General features: G+C 40.5%; 1 protein-coding gene and 1 pseudogene across 11 annotated transcripts in view; one reads left to right on the forward strand and one right to left on the reverse strand.

Moving 5' to 3' along the window:
- CREBRF (CREB3 regulatory factor) overlaps window positions 1–19,783 on the forward strand; it is an 83,126-nt gene that overhangs the window by 22,123 nt on the left and 41,220 nt on the right. For 9 of the 11 annotated variants that reach the window (XM_518103.8, XM_016954213.3, XM_063810860.1 and 6 more), the window contains 3 exons: window positions 2,431–2,630; window positions 8,338–8,463; window positions 12,099–13,185. In XM_518103.8, the coding sequence (XP_518103.2) occupies window positions 2,622–2,630; window positions 8,338–8,463; window positions 12,099–13,185 (1,222 nt within the window). In that variant the 5' untranslated portion in view covers window positions 2,431–2,621. Of the gene's footprint in view, window positions 1–2,430; window positions 2,645–8,337; window positions 8,464–12,098; window positions 13,186–19,783 lie in introns of all 11 variants that reach the window. The other 2 variants (XM_063810863.1, XM_063810864.1) reach the window with 2 other exon arrangements.
- LOC100609467 (cell division control protein 42 homolog) lies at window positions 7,081–8,044 on the reverse strand (annotated as a pseudogene).

Below are 19,783 nucleotides of genomic sequence, written 5' to 3' on the forward strand. Positions count from 1 at the left end.
CCCTGCTTTTAACTCTTTTAGGTATATACCTAGGAGTGGAATTGCTAGATCATATGGTAATTGGATTTCGCGTTTTGAAGAAATACCAAACCGTTTCCCACACTAGCTGCAATCCTACCAGCAAATGCACAAGGGCTCTGATTTCTCTATATCCTTGCCAATATTTGTTATTTTCCACTTTTTGGATAATACTCATCTTAATTGGTGTGTCAAAAATGTTTTAACATTTACTGTGATGAATGTTAGATGATTTGGAAGAGCTACTTACTGTTGTGAGGAACCAGTTTCCTTAAGTTACTAAAAGGGGGCTTAAGCCAGTTCCATATAAAACAAGAGCTGCAGGGATTCTGGCCATCATATACAACATCTCCTTATTCATAAAATACTCTCATTTACAAAAAGGTTTATGTATTTATTATTATTAATGTATAATAAATATATATTTATTATTCGTAAAATACTCTCATTTACAAAGAGGTTTATATATTTCTTGATGTGAAGTTTTTCTTTTTTTTTTTTTTTTTTTTTTGAGACGGGGTCTTGCTCTGTGGCCCAGGCTGGAGAGCAGTGATGCGATCTCGGCTCACTGCAAACTCCGCCTCCCGGGTTCACACCATTCTCCTGCCTCAGCCTCCCAAAGTGCTGGGGTTACAGGCGTGAGCCACTGCGCCCAGCTGACCCTATTGCTAGTAAGGTTAATTTTTCAGATTTTAAAGGGTATCAAACTTTTCTCCCAAATCCAGGTTTTATGCCAAGATTATACTGATCCACTTTATTGAACACATGACTTGAATTAGATGCCTTTAGGGAGGCCTAAGTCATAGGTCTAGAAAAAGTGACTGACCTTCTTTCTCATAGGAATCAGGGGAGAGAATTAGGGCAATGACTATGACTACATACCAGTTGTAGGACGACGGCATGAGGTCACATAAGGAGAGACTGCACAAGAACAGGCCTTTGGCAGGAACAGGGAGCAATCTAGTTATACTGTAGCACTGAATTGAAAAGCATAGTTAACTCTGTTTCTAGGTGGGCACTTGACATTGTTTCCTAGGTTAGACCAGTGAGCTGGGAACGACAGCCCAGTGGAGGGGAGAGTGCAGCAAAGATCCAGAAAATGTGAATTATAGTCAGTTTATTAATCTAATTAAGTAGAACAATGATTGAGTCCCTGGGTGTGGTGTTGCTTGCCTGTAATCTCAGCTACTTGGGAGGCTGAGGCAGGAGAATCACTTGAACCCAGGAGGTTGAGGTTGCAGTGAGCCAAGATTGGGCCACTGCATTCCAGCCTGGGTGACAGAGTGAGACTCTGTCTTTTAAAAAAAAAAAAGGAAATTAATACAATGTACCACTGTAACCCTCTAGCCCAGACAATGTGCTGACTTCAGAAGGCAAATTCAGTGTAAATTGACTGTTTACCAATATAAGAAGTGACACTGCTTCTGGACTGAATTAGATCAAGGATAGGACAGTGGTTCTCAAACTTTAGAGAGGACCACAATCACCTGGAGGGCGTATTAAAAAACATTGCTGGTACCCACTCCTAGAGGTTCTGTTTTGATTCTGCATTTTAAACAAATTTTTAGGTTGTTGCTGATGTAGTACTGCTGATCCTTGGATCATACTTTGAGACCCACTGATCTTGGACAGGAAAATGAAGCGAGTATAACTGTTTAGTTCCTCCTGGTTAAAGTCTTCATGGAGAAGGGAAAAAACACTAACATTTAAGTCTGTACCCTGTCAAAATCCTGTGCCAGATGATTTGTAGTCATTGTTTTACTTAACCCTTGAAACCACTCTGCAAAGCAGTCCTCAGGCCCATTTTCCCTCAAACGTACACCTGTTAAAAACTTGCTGGAATAATTCTTTCTTCAATGACAGCTTATACTTATAACTGAAAGAATAATGTTGGCATATACCATTACAAATGTGATTTTATTTAATGTAGAGGATATGTTAAGTTCCATTGCTGACTATTATGTATTCATTACTCTTCTGTTGACTTATGAGAGAGATAAAATGTAGATTAATTTAGCAGTAATGATTATACAATAGATGGAATTAAATTTTGAGATATGTTTTCTCATAAAGAACATAAAATGAATGAGAGCTTGACTTTAAAAATCAATATATTACATCTTTCAGATCACAGAAAAAATAAGCCTATGTTAATTTTGTGTTTTTTTTTTTTAATGTTGCCAATTGGTTATTGACCAGCTCTATTTTAGAAAAATATAAGAGGAGGAATGGTAAATTTCAGAATAGTAAGTATTAAGATATGACCAAATCCTTGATAACTCAACCATAAGACTTATTCATTTAAAGTACAGTATTCTCTGCTAATATTATTTTTCAAAAGTCAACTTTTTTTTTGAAACATCAACTTGTTTTTCCTGGAATTCAGTGAAGTTACTTTGTGTTGTTTGACAGACAGCATCGCACAGAATTATTTTAAAAAAAAGCAGTGATCCAAGCAATTGAATTGGAAGCACTCTGGGGAAACCTGCTGTTTATTGTGAAAATCATCTTCGATCTTGGAATTGAAAGTAAAGCTGGAAAGGAATTTACAAACGAGAAAAAAAAGAAGTTTGGAATCGGATTCACAGGATCTGGGCTTGGAAATGCCTCAGGTAAATCATACAGAGTAGGTGCAAAGTTTTTTATTTTCCCACTACAGAAAGTCAATACCTTTGACTCTTAAATGAATCTTAACACAACTTTGCATACTACCTTTTTGTGATATCTCATTTCTGATCTCAGCTAGTTTTGAGTACATATTCTTCCTTCCATTGGCTTCTATTTCTTACTTTGCTATCACTTGAAGTTTAATGAGTTCTACATAGGTAGTATGATAAATAGGTAGAAGGTGGACAGATCTGCTGGCTTTATGGGGCAAAACCAACTCCCCTGAAAATTAGTCTGCCACAGCAATCCCATTTCTATCTCCTCACTCTTCCTATTTCCCAATTCTTACCTTTCATTTATGCTAGCTGAATTTAGAAGTAATTAAGAGGAAATAGTGAGAAACTTCAGGCTGCCTCCCCTAACCCCTCTCATCTCTCTTTCTCATAGACACACACACATCCCTGTGTGTGCACATGTAAATATCTCCCCACAAAATATATCTAAGAATGATTGTATCTGTTTATATTATGGCAGCTACTCTGAATTGATCAGTTTTGGTTTAAGGCAATCAGTGAGACAATCAGTGAAGCCCTGTTAGTCCCCATTCTGCTTATCTAAACTCCTCCTTTTCTTCTCCAGTGTTTAGCTCTTGCCCCTCCCCTGTTTGTTTCAGTGCTGGGGAGAAACCTAGAAGTAATGAGTGGGCAGGGACTCTTGGGTGGCTTTTTGTGTTGCCATACTGAGCTATCCCTTGAGCACAGGGAATCAACAATTTGCTGGGATTGTCTGGTGACTCGGAGACAGGCAGAAGAGGTAAAGAAAGGGGACTTGGTAATAGATATTGAAAAGACCAGCGGCCGGCTAGGCACAGTGGCTCACACCTGTAATCCCAGCACTTTGGGAGGCCGAGACAGGCGGATCACAGGTCAGGAGATCAAGACCAGCCTGGCGAACATTGTGAAACCCTGTCTTTACTAAAAATACAAAAACTAGCTGAGTGTGGTGGCACACGCCTGTAATCCCAGCCACTTGGGAGGCTGAGACAGGAGAACTGCTTGAACCTGGGAGTGCAAAGATCATGCCATTGCACTCCAGCCTGGGGACAGAGCAAGCTCTGTCTCAAAAAACAAACAAAAAAGAACAGCTGCCTACCGCCACCCCAACCTCTGTGACAGATGGACTGCATATACCCTTTTAGAGTGGTTGCCCATTCAAGGTTTAGTTTTTTTTTTTTTTTTTTGAGCTGGAGTCTCGCTCTGTCGCCCAGGCTGGAGTGCAGTGGTGCAATCTTGGCTCACTGCAAGCTCCACCTCCCGGGTTCACGCCATTCTCCTGCCTCAGCCTCCCAAGTAGCTGGGACTACAGGCGCCCGCCACCACGCCTGGCTAATTTTTTGTATTTTTAGTGGAGACGGGGTTTCACCGTGTCAGCCAGGATGGTCCCGATCTCCTGACCTCGTGATCCGCCCGCCTTGGCCTCCCAAAGTGCTGGGATTACAGGCGTGAGCCACTGTGCCTGGCTGAGGTTTAGTTTTATATTTATTGAGTACTTGAATTTGGGGCTTAAATTTTAAACTTATTTTCTCAAGCTAACTTTTTCTAGGAAGAAAGGTTCTGCAGGCCTGGAAAAGTAGGGGGAAGATAAGAGAAAGAAAAAAAAATAAGATGGGATGTACCAGTGAAGAAAAATACGATGAGAGGGTCTATGAAAAGTCCAGTTTGTGAAAGAAAGTATATGAAAAGAATAAGCAAATAGATTAATACCATTTAAAAACATTTCTGCAGAAACTTGCAAAAAAAAAAGAGAAAATACTAAAAAAGAGAAATTTTTGGCCAGTTGGCAGTGGCTCATATCTGTAATCCCAGAACTTTGGGAGGCCAAGGTGGGCGGATCACTTGAGGTCAGGAGTTTGAAACCAGCCTGACCAACATGGTGAAACCCCGTCTCTACTAAAAATACAAAAATTAGGCCAGGCGTGGTGGTGCGTACCTGTAGTCCCAGCTACTCGGAAGGCTGAGGCAGGAGAATCGCATGAACCCTTGGGGGGGGAGGTTGCAGTGAGCCAAGATCACGCCACTGCACTCCAGCCTGAGCGACAGAGCGAGACTCTGTCTCAAAAAAAAAAAAAAAAAAAAAAAACCAGGTGCGGTGGCTTGCACCTGTAATCCCAGCACTTTGGGAGGCTGAGACAGGCTGATCACTTGAGGTCAGGAGTTAGACCAGCCTGGCCAACATATAGTGAAACCCCATCTCTACTAAAAAATATAAAAATTAGCTGGACGTGGTGGTGCCTGACTGTAGTCCCAGCTACTTGGGAAGCTGAGGCAGGAGAATCGCTTGAACACTGGAGGTGGAGGTTGCAGTGAGCTGAGATCATGCCAACAGAGCGAGACTCTGTCTCTCCAAAAAAAAAAAATAAAAATAAATAAATAAAAGAAATTTTTTATTCTTTCTCATTCTCTTTCTTCATCTCAGTTAGATTTCAAATTGAGGCCTTTCTATTATTTGACCCACTTTAGGAGGGTGAGCCCAGACTTGACTCTGGCGGGATTTGTATAGATGTTAAAATGTAAAAAGAAGATAGAGAAAAAACAAGAAGGAGAATTAATGCTGGGTCCCAAGTCTTTTTTTTCCCCTTTACTTATTATGGAATGGACTGTGCCCTTTTCAGGAATCAGGATTAAGGCTACAGAGTTCATGCCCAAGTTACTGGTCTTATCAAGGAGATTTTTGGGTATTTAGTTGATTCTGTTTCCATTACCTTCCTGCAGGCATTGGTTGTACTAGACAGTGATGCCCAAATTGTCTTCCAGCTTGCTTTGGAAAATAAGACATGGGACTCACTTAGCAGCGCAGAGTGAGAGTGATTTGCTGTATCTGCAGACCCTAGGAAAAGACAGGGAATTCTCTACTGATAGTTAAAATAGTGTTGTTAGACAAGGATTTGAAGAAATGTTATATAGCTAAGTGAAAGTACCCGATAGGTGCTGTATGGTGACTGGTGGCTAAATAAGCTTTGCTTTCTAGAAGATATTAATTGCTGCTCTATATTTTTTCAATTTTTTTTGACAGGGAAAACATTTTTTTAAATTACAAACTCAATTTATTTGGTGTATTTCAAAGGTGCAATACTTCTCTTCATGTATCACTGAAAGAAGTTAGAAATTAACTTCCCAAAAAATCAGCAAATGGCAGACAGATGTCTGTGAAAGTCACAGTCACATATAGTGTGGCCTAGAAAACAGAGGGGCAAGACAGGCTTCACCCACTTTCATGAGTTTCATCAAATACTGGATCTACTCAAGGGTGGAAAGAAAAGGCAACTTTCAAAAAGGAGTATGTTATTAAATGAGGCATTTACTATACTCCTTCCTGAGAGCACCAGATGGGGAACATGTTTTCTAAACTAGATCTAGGAAGTGGATCTATCCTCCTCCCCTTAAGGGCTATCTACTGGTTAATGAATTAAAAAAACAAGACTGAAAAACAAACCGCACACTCCCCTCAAAAAAAGAGGAGGAAAAACAACAACAACAACAACACACCAAGATGTCCCAGATTACTCTCCAGGGTGGAACCAGGGAACAGCTTCAACAATTCCAATTAGTTTGTTACAGAGTCATCCATAAGCATGCCTTGCTTTTAAACAAATAATAATAAAGTTTTAAAACAACAAAACAAAAACTGGTACTAATCACTTTTCTGACGATACACAATTACTCAAAATTAACTAGTACTGGGAGGGGGAAGGAGGGACCATACCTATGGGCCTTGTCCCACACAAGTGCATGTGGGTAGGTACGCGGCATTTGTCATTATTGCAAACATGATTTTTTTTCATTTTTATTTTTATTTATGTATTTTTGAGACAGAGTCTCGCTCAGTCGCCCAGGCTGGAGTGCAGTGGCACGATCTCGGCTCACTGCAAGCTCCACCTCCCGGGTTCATGCCGTTCTCTTGCCTCAGTCTCCGGAGTAGCTAGGACTGCAGGTGCCCGCCACCACACCCGGCTAATTTTGTCTTTGTATTTTTAGTAGAGACGGGGTTTCACTGTGTTAGCCAGGATGGCCTCGATCTCCTGACCTCGTGATCCACCTGCCTTGGCTTCCCAAAGTGCTGGGATTACAGGTGTGAGCCACTGCGCCTGGCCTATTTTTTATTTTTTGAGATGGAGTTTCGCTCTTGTTGCCCAGACTGGAGTGCAATGGCACAATTTCGGCTCACTGCAGCCTCCACCTCCTGGGTTCAAGCGATTCTCCTGCCTCAGCCTCCTGAATATCTGGGATTACAGGTACGTACCACCACACCTGACTAATTTTCGTATTTTTAGTAGAGACAGGGTTTTGCCATATTGGCCAGCCTGGTCTCGAACTCCTGACCTCAGGTGATCCGCCTGCCTTGGCTTCCCAAAATGCTGGGATTACAGGCTTGAGCCACTGCACCCAGCCTGAATTTTAATTTTTAATCTTTAGTTTGATTTAAACACTGCTTTTAGTATGATGTCAACACCAGCTATGCAGAAAGGGCTCTGGAGAGATGTTCATAGCAGCACACACCTGCGGCTCTTCTTCGATCCTGGAGGCTCCAGGGCAGCCAATATTGTATCGTCAAATACATTCTTTTTTTTTTTTTTCCTTTTTGGAGACGGAGTTTCGCTCTTGTTGCCCAGGCTGGAGTGCAATGGCGAGATCTCAGCTTACTGCAACCTTCGCCTCCCAGGTTCAAGCGATTCTCCTACCTCAGCCTCCTGAGTAGCTGGGATTACAGGTGCCTGCCAGCACGCCCGGCTAATTTTTGTGTTTTTAGTAGAGACAGGGTTTCACCATCTTGGCCAGGCTGGTCTTGAACTCCTGACCTCAGGTGACCTGCCCACCTGAGCCTCCCAAAGTGCTGGGATTACAAGCGTGAGCCACCGCACCCGGCCATCAGATACATTCTTTAGGCCTTTCTGTGTGAGTGTAGAACACTCCACATACCTGATGGCCTTCAGGTCATAGGTCAGCTTTTTAGCAGTCTCCAGAGTGATAGGCTTCTGTTTGTTCTTGGCAAGTTTCTCAATAGTAGAGGGGTCATCTCTGAGATCAGTTTGGGTCCCAACAAGCAAGAAAGGAGTCTTTGGGACAGTTATCTCAGGCACCCACTTTTTTTCACATTTTCAAATGAAGATGGAGAGACCACTGAAAAACAGACTAGAAATACATCTGTTTGTGGATAACTCAGCGGTCATAATCTGTCATAATCCTTTGCCCTGCAGTATCAAAAATCCAAGAGTGTATGGTTCTCTACCAGTCATAACTGTGACTGCATAGTTGTCAAAAACAGTACGTTATTCCGATGGAAATTTGTTTGTCGTGTAGGATATCAGGAGACATGTTTTGCCAACAGCACCATCACCCACAACACACTTAATTGTCTGCATTGCTGAAATAGTTTTGTATCCACTTTAAATATTTCAAATCTGATGTTGACCTCAGCTTCTCCACTGGGGCATTGGCAGCACTCTATTTTTTCTATTTTTAGGTATTTTCCTAATTTAAGTCTACAGTTCAGTGTTAGCCAAAGCTCTTAAATATACTATACAGTAGAAAAAAAGTATAGAAATGTTTTCTGAAAAGAATAAGTTACTTAGTGGGGGTGGGTTGGGGCTCATATGTGATAAATTGGTCTCAAAGTAGTCTTTAACTTTCTAAAATAAAAATCACTCTGTTGTAGCCTAGTGTAAGCGGAATGGATCCGCCTTTCGGGGATGCCTTTCGAAGCCACACCTTTTCGGAACAAACTCTGATGAGCACAGATCTCTTAGCAAACAGTTCGGATCCAGATTTCATGTATGAACTGGTAAGCAACATTTTCTTGGTTTTGGTCTTGATTGATTTGGGGTAAAAGTTTGTGGGAGAGTTTTTTATTTATAAATGCCTGAAAAAAAAAGATGTGCTTGGGCCAAGGTTGATTCTTATGATTATACCTAGGATAATTTTATTTATTTATTTTTATTTTTATTTTTTTGAGACGGAGTCTCACTCTGTTTCTCAGGCTGTAGTGCAGTGGTGTGATCTTGGCTCACTGCAATCTCCACCTCCCAGGTTCAAATGATTCTTCTGCCTCAGCCTCCCAAGTAGCTAGGATTACAGGTGTGTGTCACCACATCCGACTAATTTTGTTTTTTTTTTTTTTTGAGACAGAGTCTGGCTCTGTTGCCCAGGCTGGAGTGCAGTGGTGCGATCTCGGCTCACTGCAACCTCCATCTCCTGGGTTTAAGCTATTCTTCTAACTCAGCCTCCCAAGTAGCTGGGATTACAGCCACCTGGCACCATGCCCAGCTAATTTTTGCATTAGCTGGTCTCGAACTCCTGACCTCAGGCTATCCACCTGCCTCGGCCTCCCAAAGTCCTGGGATTACAGGCATGAGTCACTGCGCCCAGCCTAATTTTTGTATTTTTAGTGAAGACGGGGTTTCACCATGTCAGCCAGACAGGTCTTGAGCTCCTGACCTCAGGTGATCCGCCCGCCTCGGCTTCCCAAAATGCTGGGATTACAGGCATGAGCCATCGCACCTGGCCTACATCTAGTAATTTTAAAAGTATGCAGCTGTTGGCTGGGCATGGTGGCTCACGCCTGTAATCCCAGCACTTTGGGAGGCCAAGGCGGGCGGATCATGAGGTCAGGAGATTGAGACCATCCTGGCCAACATGGTGAAATTCTGTCTCTGCTAAAAATACAAAAATTAGCTGGGCATGGTAGTGCGCACCTGTAGTCCTAGCTACTCGGGAGGCTGAGGCAGGAGAATTGCTTGAACCAGGGAGTCAGAGGTTGTGGTGAGCCAAGATCGCCCCATAGCATTCCAGTCTGGCAGACTGGAGTCTCAAAAAGAAAAAGGATCCTTCTGGGTATGGTGGCTCATGCCTGTAATCCCAGCACTTTGAGAGGCCGAGGCGGGTGGATCACCTGCCTGAATTTTAATTTTTAATCTTTAGTTTGATTTAAACATTGCTTTTATTTATTTATTCATCTATTTATTTGGGACGGAGTCTCGCTCTGTAGCCCAGGCTGGAGTGCAGTGGCACAATCTCGGCTCACTGCAACCTCCGCCTCCCAGGCTCAAGCGATTCTCCTGCCTCAGCCTCCCGAGTAGCTGGGATTACAGGCATGCACCACCACACCTGGCTAATTTTTTGTATTTTTAGTAGAGATGGGGTTTCACCATATTGGTCAGGCTGGTCTCGAACTCCTGACCTCGTGATCCACCCACCTCGGAGTGCTGGGATTACAGGTGTGAGCCACCGCGCCCGGCCTTAAACATTGCTTTTAGTATGATGCCGACAGCAGCTGTGCAGAAAGGGCTCTGGAGAGATGGTCATAGCCACACACACCTGCAGCTCTTCTTCCATTCTGGAGGCTCCAGGGCAGCCAATATTGCTTCATCAAATACATTCTTTTTTTTTTTTTTTTTTTTGAGACGGAGTTTCGCTCCTGTTGCCCAGGCTGGAGTGCAATGGTGCAATCTAAAATTAGCTGGGTGTGGTGGTGGGTGCCTGTAATCCCAGCTACTCAGGAGGCTGAGGCAGGAGAATTGCTTGAACCTGGGAGACGGAGGTTGCAGTGAGCGGAGATTGCACCACTGCACTCCAGCCTGGGCAACAAGAGCAAGACCCCGTCTCAAAAAAAAAAATAAAATAAATGCATCAAAAATGGTAAAAGATTATCTAAATATCTTCAAATCTAGTTTTTAATAAAGATAATGGGCTTTTCAGCTGGAAAACATTGAGCAAGGCATATGAATGACATAAAGAATGTGGCACAAAAATAGCAATTCCAAACAGGATCTGCATATACTTAATCATTTATTCTTAAGGTAAACAGACACTTAAAATTCAGAAGAAAAACATTTTAAAAACAGTTTTAATTACATAAAATTGAAATAACACAAAAATATATAAAAACTGGAAAACTGAGTGCTCAAATGCATAAATCTACTAAAAATTATTGTCTACTTAATATAGGTTGGTTTTATGGTATGTGAAATTATACTTCAGTAAAGCTGTTAAAACATACACAGACAGGCCGGGCGCAGTGGTCATGCCTGTAATCCCAGCACTTTGGGAGGCTGAGGCAGGTGGATCACAAGGTCAGGAGTTCAAGACCAGCCTGGCCAAGATGGTGAAACCTCATCTCTACTAAAAATACAAAAAAATTAGCTGGGCATGGTGGCACGTGCCTGTAATCTCAGCAATTCAGGAGGCTGAGGCAGAGAATTTCTTAAATCCGGAGGAGGAGGTTGCAGTGAGCCAAGATCGCGCCACTGCACTCCAGTCTGGGTGACAGAGTGAGACTCCATCTCAAAAAAAAAAAAAAAAAAAAAAAACCCATACACAGACAACACACACACACACACACACACACACACCAAAAATTAAAGAAAAAAAATAACTCTGGAAGACTCAAAACTTCCTCATTTTCTTTCTGTGCCTCCACCTTCTAAACCTTTTACCAAAACGTAACTAACAGGTTCTTTTCCATGCATATGTAAACATATGTATATAGTTTTTTTTGTATATACTTTTTAATTGGATAATATAGATAACAGTTTTCTGTAACTTGCTCTTTTAAAAATAAAAATATGGTGGGCAGTCTTTCATATTTGTACATTAGAGCTATGCTGCATTCATTTCAATGGCTGCAGAGTCTTAACTGATATTTGAAATTGACATCTCCAGTGGCACATGCCTGTAATCCCAGCAATTTGGGAGGGCAAGGTGGGCAGATCACTTGAGGTCAGGAGTTTGAGACCAGCCTGGTCAACATGGTGAAACCCTGTCTCTACTTAAAAAAAAAAAAAAAAAAAAAAAAAATCATCTCTAAAATTCGTGAGGAGTATTTTACTCTGCCTGCCCAAGTGTTGTTATAAGGTCTTGCAAAAGATCTTACCATTCTGTGGTTGAATTCCAACTCTCTTTGGATTGCTCTTTGCCTCTATATTTAAGTTCCCACTAAAAAGATATCTTCTTCTGTAATGAGGGTGTCTTTATTATTTTCATTGTTAATATTTTAAATTCTTCTCTCTCACTTATCACATTGTTTGCTTTTTAGTTGAAGTGTCTCCCCCTGCCCCCACCCTACCACCACTAAGGAGATCCCAAAATCCTTCTAAGATAAGGAAATGTAAACTTTTTTCAGGCAGAATGTTTATGGTAAACTCAAGAGCCCTTGATATTTGGATCATACCTGAGCCTCTCAAGGGACACACTTTCTGTCTTTTTTAAATTTAATTTTTAATTGTTTTTTGTTTTATTTTCATTCTACTTTTTCTTGCCTAAGGAAATGATGACATTATATGAAATGATAAAGCGTCATGTCAGTAGCCTTTATGTTAAAACAGACCAAAAGTCAAGTATTGATTTATCAGTTTGACATATGGAGGTGAATATTTCCTTCTGAAATATGATGTGCAATTTCTTTTTTAAAACCTTTCTCAGGATAGAGAGATGAACTACCAACAGAATCCTAGAGACAACTTTCTTTCTTTGGAGGACTGCAAAGACATTGAAAATCTGGAGTCTTTCACAGATGTCCTGGATAATGAGGGTGCTTTAACCTCAAACTGGGAACAGTGGGATACATACTGTGAAGACCTAACGAAATATACCAAACTAACCAGCTGTGACATCTGGGGAACAAAAGAAGTGGATTACTTGGGTCTTGATGACTTTTCTAGTCCTTACCAAGATGAAGAGGTTATAAGTAAAACTCCAACTTTAGCTCAACTTAATAGTGAGGACTCACAGTCTGTTTCTGATTCCCTTTATTACCCTGATTCACTTTTCAGTGTCAAACAAAATCCCTTACCCTCTTCATTCCCTGGTAAAAAGATCACAAGCAGAGCAGCTGCTCCTGTGTGTTCTTCTAAGACTCTGCAGGCTGAGGTCCCTTTGTCAGACTGTGTCCAAAAAGCAAGTAAACCCACTTCAAGCACACAAATCATGGTGAAGACCAACATGTATCATAATGAAAAGGTGAACTTTCATGTTGAATGTAAAGACTATGTAAAAAAGGCAAAGGTAAAGATCAACCCAGTGCAACAGAGCCGGCCCTTGTTGAGCCAGATTCACACAGATGCAGCAAAGGAGAACACCTGCTACTGTGGTGCAGTGGCAAAGAGACAAGAGAAAAAAGGGATGGAGCCTCTTCAAGGTCATGCCACTCCCGCTTTGCCTTTTAAAGAAACCCAGGAACTATTACTAAGTCCCCTGCCCCAGGAAGGTCCTGGGTCACTTGCAGCAGGAGAGAGCAGCAGTCTTTCTGCCAGTACATCAGTCTCAGATTCATCCCAGAAAAAAGAAGAGCACAATTATTCTCTTTTTGTCTCCGACAACTTGGGTGAACAGCCAACTAAATGCAGTCCTGAAGAAGATGAGGAGGACGAGGAGGATGTTGATGATGAGGACCATGATGAAGGATTCGGCAGTGAGCATGAACTGTCTGAAAATGAGGAGGAGGAAGAAGAGGAAGAGGATTATGAAGATGACAAGGATGATGATATTAGTGATACTTTCTCCGAACCAGGTATTATAATGCTTGCAAGCTTACCACACTGACCTTTGTATTACTATTTTGAAATAGAAAGGTTTTTGTTTCTGTTTTGTTTGGATAATTTCTTTATTTTAGTTTGGGAATTAAATGACTTAAACCTTGGCTTGGATATGTAATTGGTTTTTCTATTCAAATAGCTCTAAAATGATCACTTTTGCTCACATAGGGATTCATAAGCTGATTCCTTGAGGGCTTATTTTTTATTATTTTATTTCTTATTTTTAAAATTAAAATAGAGATGAGAGCTTGCCACTGTGCCCAGCTGAGGACTTATTCTTAATGTATCTTACGTTAAGTGACCTGTTTTGTCACTCTCTTGAGCATTTATGCAAAGACACCAATAATTTATTGGTTTAAAAAACATTCCTGTTTAGGGCCAGGCGCAGTGGCTCACGCTAGTAGTCCCAGCACTTTGGGAGGCCGAGGTGGGCGGATCACCTGAGGTCAGGAGTTAAAGACCAGCCCGGCCAACACAGCGAAACCCTGTCTCTACTAAAAATACAAAAATCAGATGTGGTGGCACGCATCTGTAATCCCAGCTACTCCGGAGGTTGAGGCGGGAGAATCACTTGAACCCAGGAGGCTGAGGTTGCGGTGAGCTGACATCGCACCATTGCACTCCAGCCTGGGCAACAGGAGTGAAAGTCTGTCTCAATAACAACAAAAAATAATAAATAAAAATATTACTGTTTATGCATGTGTCTCTCTATTATAGTTGAGATAAGTTAGGAGTATATAGAATGTTGAACCAAGTGATGATGGTTTATATTACTCATTCCAATACCCAACAAAGTCTATTTATGAATAATGTAAAAGCATTTTCTTTGTGTCTGCTAACATTTTAATTTACATCGTATTTTCCTATTTAAGAAAAATACATGCTGTAATTTGGTGAGCATGAAGGAGACTCTGCTTTATTTATATACAGCGCATATAAATAAAAGGGACAAAGAAAATGAAATCTCTGGGGGAACTGGTTCACTTTAGCATTTACATGCTTGGGCTTTTGGCGCTGTTGGCTTGTGCAGTTTATTTATAAAAATAGTATTGCCAAGTGGCACGTGGTTGAAAATGCACAAAGAAGTAAAGATCTTCAAATTTAAACTAAAGTTATTTTCTTCAAAAATATTGTTGGTACTAACTCTGCATGAAAACTAAGTTATTATTTAAAAAAAAACTATCAAAGAGAACCCTTTTGTTATAATGATGATTGCTGGAATTTCAGGCAGTATAAACATAGATATTTAATTTTCTGAAAGGCGTTTAAAGCATAATACCTATATTGTAACTAGTGAAACATTATTATTACTAAAAGAATTTTTCCTTTGGTGAAATCTTTCTAGTACACAAATGCTTTGATTTATGCATTTGACACAAACATTTTTTGATTTGGGTGGAGTTTCAGGTAAGTAAAAGGTACTTGAATATGGAAGAAAAGGGATTGTGCCTTCTTCATTGGTTTACTGTACAACTCTATATAGTCTAGGTAGAATAATGTCTTTTTACAATACAGGAAAGTTTTTCTCTTGGCAAGTGAATAAAATCTGCTTTGAGATATTTCAAGGAGACTTGACTTTGTAGGTAGGGGTAATTTATATAACTCCCTGCACTTGGAAGATCATAGTGCTCTTCATAAGTGGTCCTTAAAGTCTTGACAGATCGGTCCTGTTGCTTTGAGTCTCGTATTTAGGAGCAGGGAGGGGAAGGGTGAGACAAAGAGAGGATGGGTAATTAAGGGAAATGGCAAATGTGGGGAAGGAAATGCCTTTAGCAGCTGGTGCTTAAAGGAATATATAGATCAGAAGGAGTCAGTAAATCCTACCATCACCAAGGCAGCAAGGACTATATTATCTACCTGACTTTTGATTGTAGTTTTGCTTTTCTTTGACTTTTCCCCCCCCCAGCTTTATTGAGGTATGTTTGGCAAATAAAAATTGTATACGTTTAAAGTGTACAACATGTTTTTACATATGTATACATTGTGAAATGATTACTAAAATCAGGCTAATTAACATACCCATCACTTCACATAGTAGGGTGGTAAGAATATTTAAGATCTACTCTCTTAACAAATTTGGCCTACACAATACAGTTGTTGTTGTTTTGAAACAAGATATGGCTCAATTGCCTAGGCTGGAGTGCAGTGGCACAATCTTGGCTCACTGCAACCTCTGCTTCCCTGGCTCAAGCCACCCTCCCACCACAGCCTTCCAAGTAGCTAGGACCACAGGCGTGCGCCATCATGCCCAGCTAATTTTTGTATCTTTTGTTGAGATGGGGTTTTGCCATGTTGCCCAGGCATGTCTTGAACTTGTGAACTCAAGCCACCTGCCCGCCTCAGCCTCCCAAAGTGCTGGAATTACAGGCGTGAGCCACCACACCCAGCCCAGTATTGTTATCTGTAGTCACAATGCTGTATGTTAGATCTCCAGAGCTTATTCATCCTGCATAACTGAAACTTTGTACCTTTTGGCCAACATCTTCCCATTTCCCCCACCCACCAGCCCCTGGCAACCTCCATTCTACTTTTTACTCTCTGATCCTGAGTTTGACTTTTTTTCTAAGATTTTGCATGTAAATGAGATCATGCTGTATTTGTCTTTCTGTGCCTGGCTTATTTAACTTAGCATGATGTCTTCCAGGTTCACCCATGTTATTACAAAGACAGGATTTCCTTTCTTTTTAAGGCTGAATAATATTCCTGTGTGTGTGGGCATGTGCGTATAACTCTCACATTTTCTTTATGTATATGTTCATTGTTGGCCCCTTTGTTGATTCCTTATCTTGGATTATGTGAATACTGTTGCAATGAACATAGGAATGCAGATATCTCTTCAAGATACTGACTTTATTTATTTTGGCTGTATCCCCAGAAGTGGGATTGCTGGATCATATGATCGTTCTATTTTTAATTTTTTGAGGAACTTCCATGCTGTTTTCCATAATGACTGTACCAATTTACATTCCCACTAATAGTTTACAAGAGTTCTCTTTTTTCCACATCCTCAATAACACTTGCTTTCATTTATCTTTTTGGTAATAGCCATGCCAACAGGTATGAGGTGATATCTCATTGTGGCTTTCGTTTGTATTTCTCTGATGATTAGTGGTATTGAGCATGTTTTCATATACTTGTTGGCCATTTGGATGTCTTTTTAAAAATGTTTATTCAGGTCCTTTGCCCATTTTTTAATTGGATTGTTTTCTTGCTATTACATTGTTTGGGTTCCTTGTATATTTTGGATATTAACTCCTTATCAGATGTATGGTTTGCAGATATTTTTCTTTCATTTCATAGGTAGTCCCTTCACTCTGTTAATTGTTTATTTTCCTCTGTGGGAGTTTTTTGGTTTGATGCAATCTCATTTGTTTTATTTTTGCTTTTCTTGCTAGTGCTTTTAGAATTATACATTTAAAAAATCATTGCCCAGACCAATGTCAAGAATCCTTTTTCATGTTTTCTCCTAGTATTTTTATTATTTAGTTCTTATGTTTAAGTCTTTAATCCATTTCGAGTTGATTTTTCAATATGGTATGAGATAAGGGTCTCCAGTTTCATTATTTTGCCTTTGAATATCCAGTTTTCCCATAACCATTTATTGAAGAGACTATCCTTTACTTATTGTTGTTTCTGGCACCTTTGCCAAGAATTAATTAATTGGACATAATGTGGGAATTTATTTCTGGGCTCTCTGTTTCATTGGTATATATGTCTGTTTTTATGCCAGTACCATATTGTTATAATTACTATAGCTTTTTTTTTTTTTTTTTTTTTTTTTTTTTGAGACGGAGTCTCATTCTGTTGCTCAGGCTGGAGTGCAGTGGCCCGATCTCGGCTCACTGCAAGCTCCGCCTCCCAGGTTCACGCCATTCTCCTCCCTCAGCCTCCCAAGTAGCTGGGACTACAGGTGCCCGCCATCACGCCCAGCTAATTTTTTTGTATTTTTAGTAGAGACGGGGTTTCACCGTCTTAGCCAGGATGGTCTCGATCTCCTGACCTCGTGATCTGCCAGCCTCGGCCTCCCAAAGTGCTGGGATTACAGGCATGAGCCACCGTGCCTGGCCTATAATTACTAAAGCTTTGTAATATATTTTGAAATCAGGTAATATGATGCCTCCAGTTTTGTTTTTCTTGCCCAAGATAGCTTTGGCTATTCAGAATCTTTTGTGATTTCATATGAGTTTTAGGGTCTTTTTCCCTTTATTTAAGGATTGCATTGAATTTGTAGTTCATTTTGGGTAATATGGATATTTTGGCCGTATTAATTCTTCCAATCCATAAACATAGGATATCTTTCTATTTATTTGTGTCTTCAGTTTCTTTCACCAATGTTGTATAGTTTTCAATGTATAGATCTTTCACTTTCTTGGTTAAATTTTTTTCTAAGTTTTTTTTTTTTGGTGTGATACTGTTGTAAATGGGATTGTTTTTCTAATTTCTTTTTTGGATAGTTGTTAGCATATAGAAACACAAGTGATTTTTGAATAATGATTTTGTATCCTGCAGCTTTACTGAATTAGTTTATTAGTTCTAACAGTTCTATGGTGAAGTCTTTTTTTTTTTTTTTTGAGACAGAGTCTTGCTCTGTTGCCCAGGCTGGAGTGCAGTGGCGCCATCTGGGCTCACTGCAAACTCCGCCTCCCGGGTTATGCCATTCTCCTGCCTCAGCCTCCTGAGTAGCTGGGACTACAGGTGCCTGCCACCAAACCCGGCTAATTTTTTTGTATTTTTAGTAGAGACGGGGTTTCACCGTGTTAGCCAGGATGGTCTCGATCTCCTGACCTTGTGATCCGCCCACCTTGGCCTCCCAAAGTGCTGGGATTACAGGCGTGAGCCACTGCGCCCAGCCTATGGTGAAGTCTTTAGGGTTTTCTAGATACAAGATCATGTCATCTACTAACAGAGACAATTTCTTTTCCTATTTGGATGCCTTTCCTTCTTTGTTTTCTTTCTTCCCCTGCCTCCCTTCCCTCCCTTCCTTTTCTCTTTCCTTTTCCCTTCCCTTCCCTTCCCTCCCCTCCCCTCCCCTCTCCTCCCCTCCCCTTTCTGTGTCCAGTCCCTCCCCTGCCCTCCTCTCCCCTCTTCCCCCTTCCCCCTCCCCTCCCCTCCCCTTCCCTTTCCTTTCCTTTTGCATAATTGCTCTAGATAGGACTTCCAGTATTATCAATACATGGAATAGTAGTTGAGAGAATGGGCATCCTTGTCTTGTTCCTGGTCTTAGAGGAAAAGCTTTCAGGTTTTCATCACTGAGTATGATGTTAGCTGTGGGTTTGTCGTGTATGGCCTTTATTATGTTGAGGTACGTTCCTTTTATATGTAATTTGTTAAATTTTTTTTATCATGAAAGCATGTTGAATTTTTTAAAGCAAATTCTTTCAGATCTTGAAGCATGTTGAATGTTGTCACATGTTCTTTCCATATCTATTGAGATGATTATATTGTTTTTATCCTTCAGTCTGTTAATGTGGTATATCATTGATTGATTTGCATATATTGAATCATCTTTGCATCTCAAAGATAAATCCCACTTAATCATGATGTATGATCCTTTTAGTGTGCTGTTGAACATGGCTTGCTAGTATTTTGTTGAGGATTTTTGCATCCATGTCCATCAGGGGTACTGGCCTGTGATTTTCTTACCTCGTGTGTTCTTGTTTGGTTTTGGTATCATGGTAATACTGGCCTCATAAAATGAGTTTGGAAATGTTCTCTCCTCTACATTTCTTTAGAAGTATTAGAGAAGGATTGGTATTAATTCTTCCTTCAATATTTGGTAGAATTTACTAGTGAAGTCAGCAGGCCCTTGGCTTTAGTTCATTGAGAGTTTTTGTTTGTTTGAGACAGAGTCTTGCTCTGTCACCCAGGCTGGAGTGCAGTGGCATGAACTCGGCTCACTGCAATTTTCGCCTCCCGGGTTAAGTGATTCTCCTGCCTCAGCCTCCTGAGCAGTTGGGACTACAGGCACTCACCACCATGCCTGGCTAATTTTTGTATTTTTAGTAGAGATGAGGTTTCGTCATGTTGGCCAGGCTAGTCTGGAACTCCTGACCTCAGGTGATCTGCCCGCCTCGGCCTCCCAAAATGCTGGGATTACAGATGTGAGCCCTCGTGCCCGGCCGACAGTTTTTGATTACTGATTCAGTGTTCTTTCTTGTTATTGGTTTGTTGAACTTTTCTACTTTTTTCATGATTCAGTCTTGGTATGTTTCTAGGAAGTTATCCATTTCTTCTAGGTTATTCAATTTGTTAGTGTATAATTGTTTATAGTAGTCCTTAATGATTCTTTGCATTTCTGTGGTATTAAATCTGATTTCTCCTCTTTCATTTATAATTTTATTGATTTGAGTCTTTTTTCTTAATTTAGCTAAAAGATTGTGAATTTTGTTTTCATTTCAACAAAAAACTCTTCATTGATCTTTTCTATTGTTTTTTAGTGTCTAATTCATTTATTTCTGCTCTGATCTTTGTTATTTTCTTCCTTCTGCTAACTTTGGGTTAGTTCTTCTTTTTCTGCTTCCTTGAGGTGTAAAGTTTGGTTGTTTATTTGAGATCTTTTTTTTTTCTTTGTTG

The sequence above is a fragment of the Pan troglodytes genome, chromosome 4 (assembly GCF_028858775.2).
Source record: "Pan troglodytes isolate AG18354 chromosome 4, NHGRI_mPanTro3-v2.0_pri, whole genome shotgun sequence".
NCBI lineage: Eukaryota > Metazoa > Chordata > Mammalia > Primates > Hominidae > Pan > Pan troglodytes.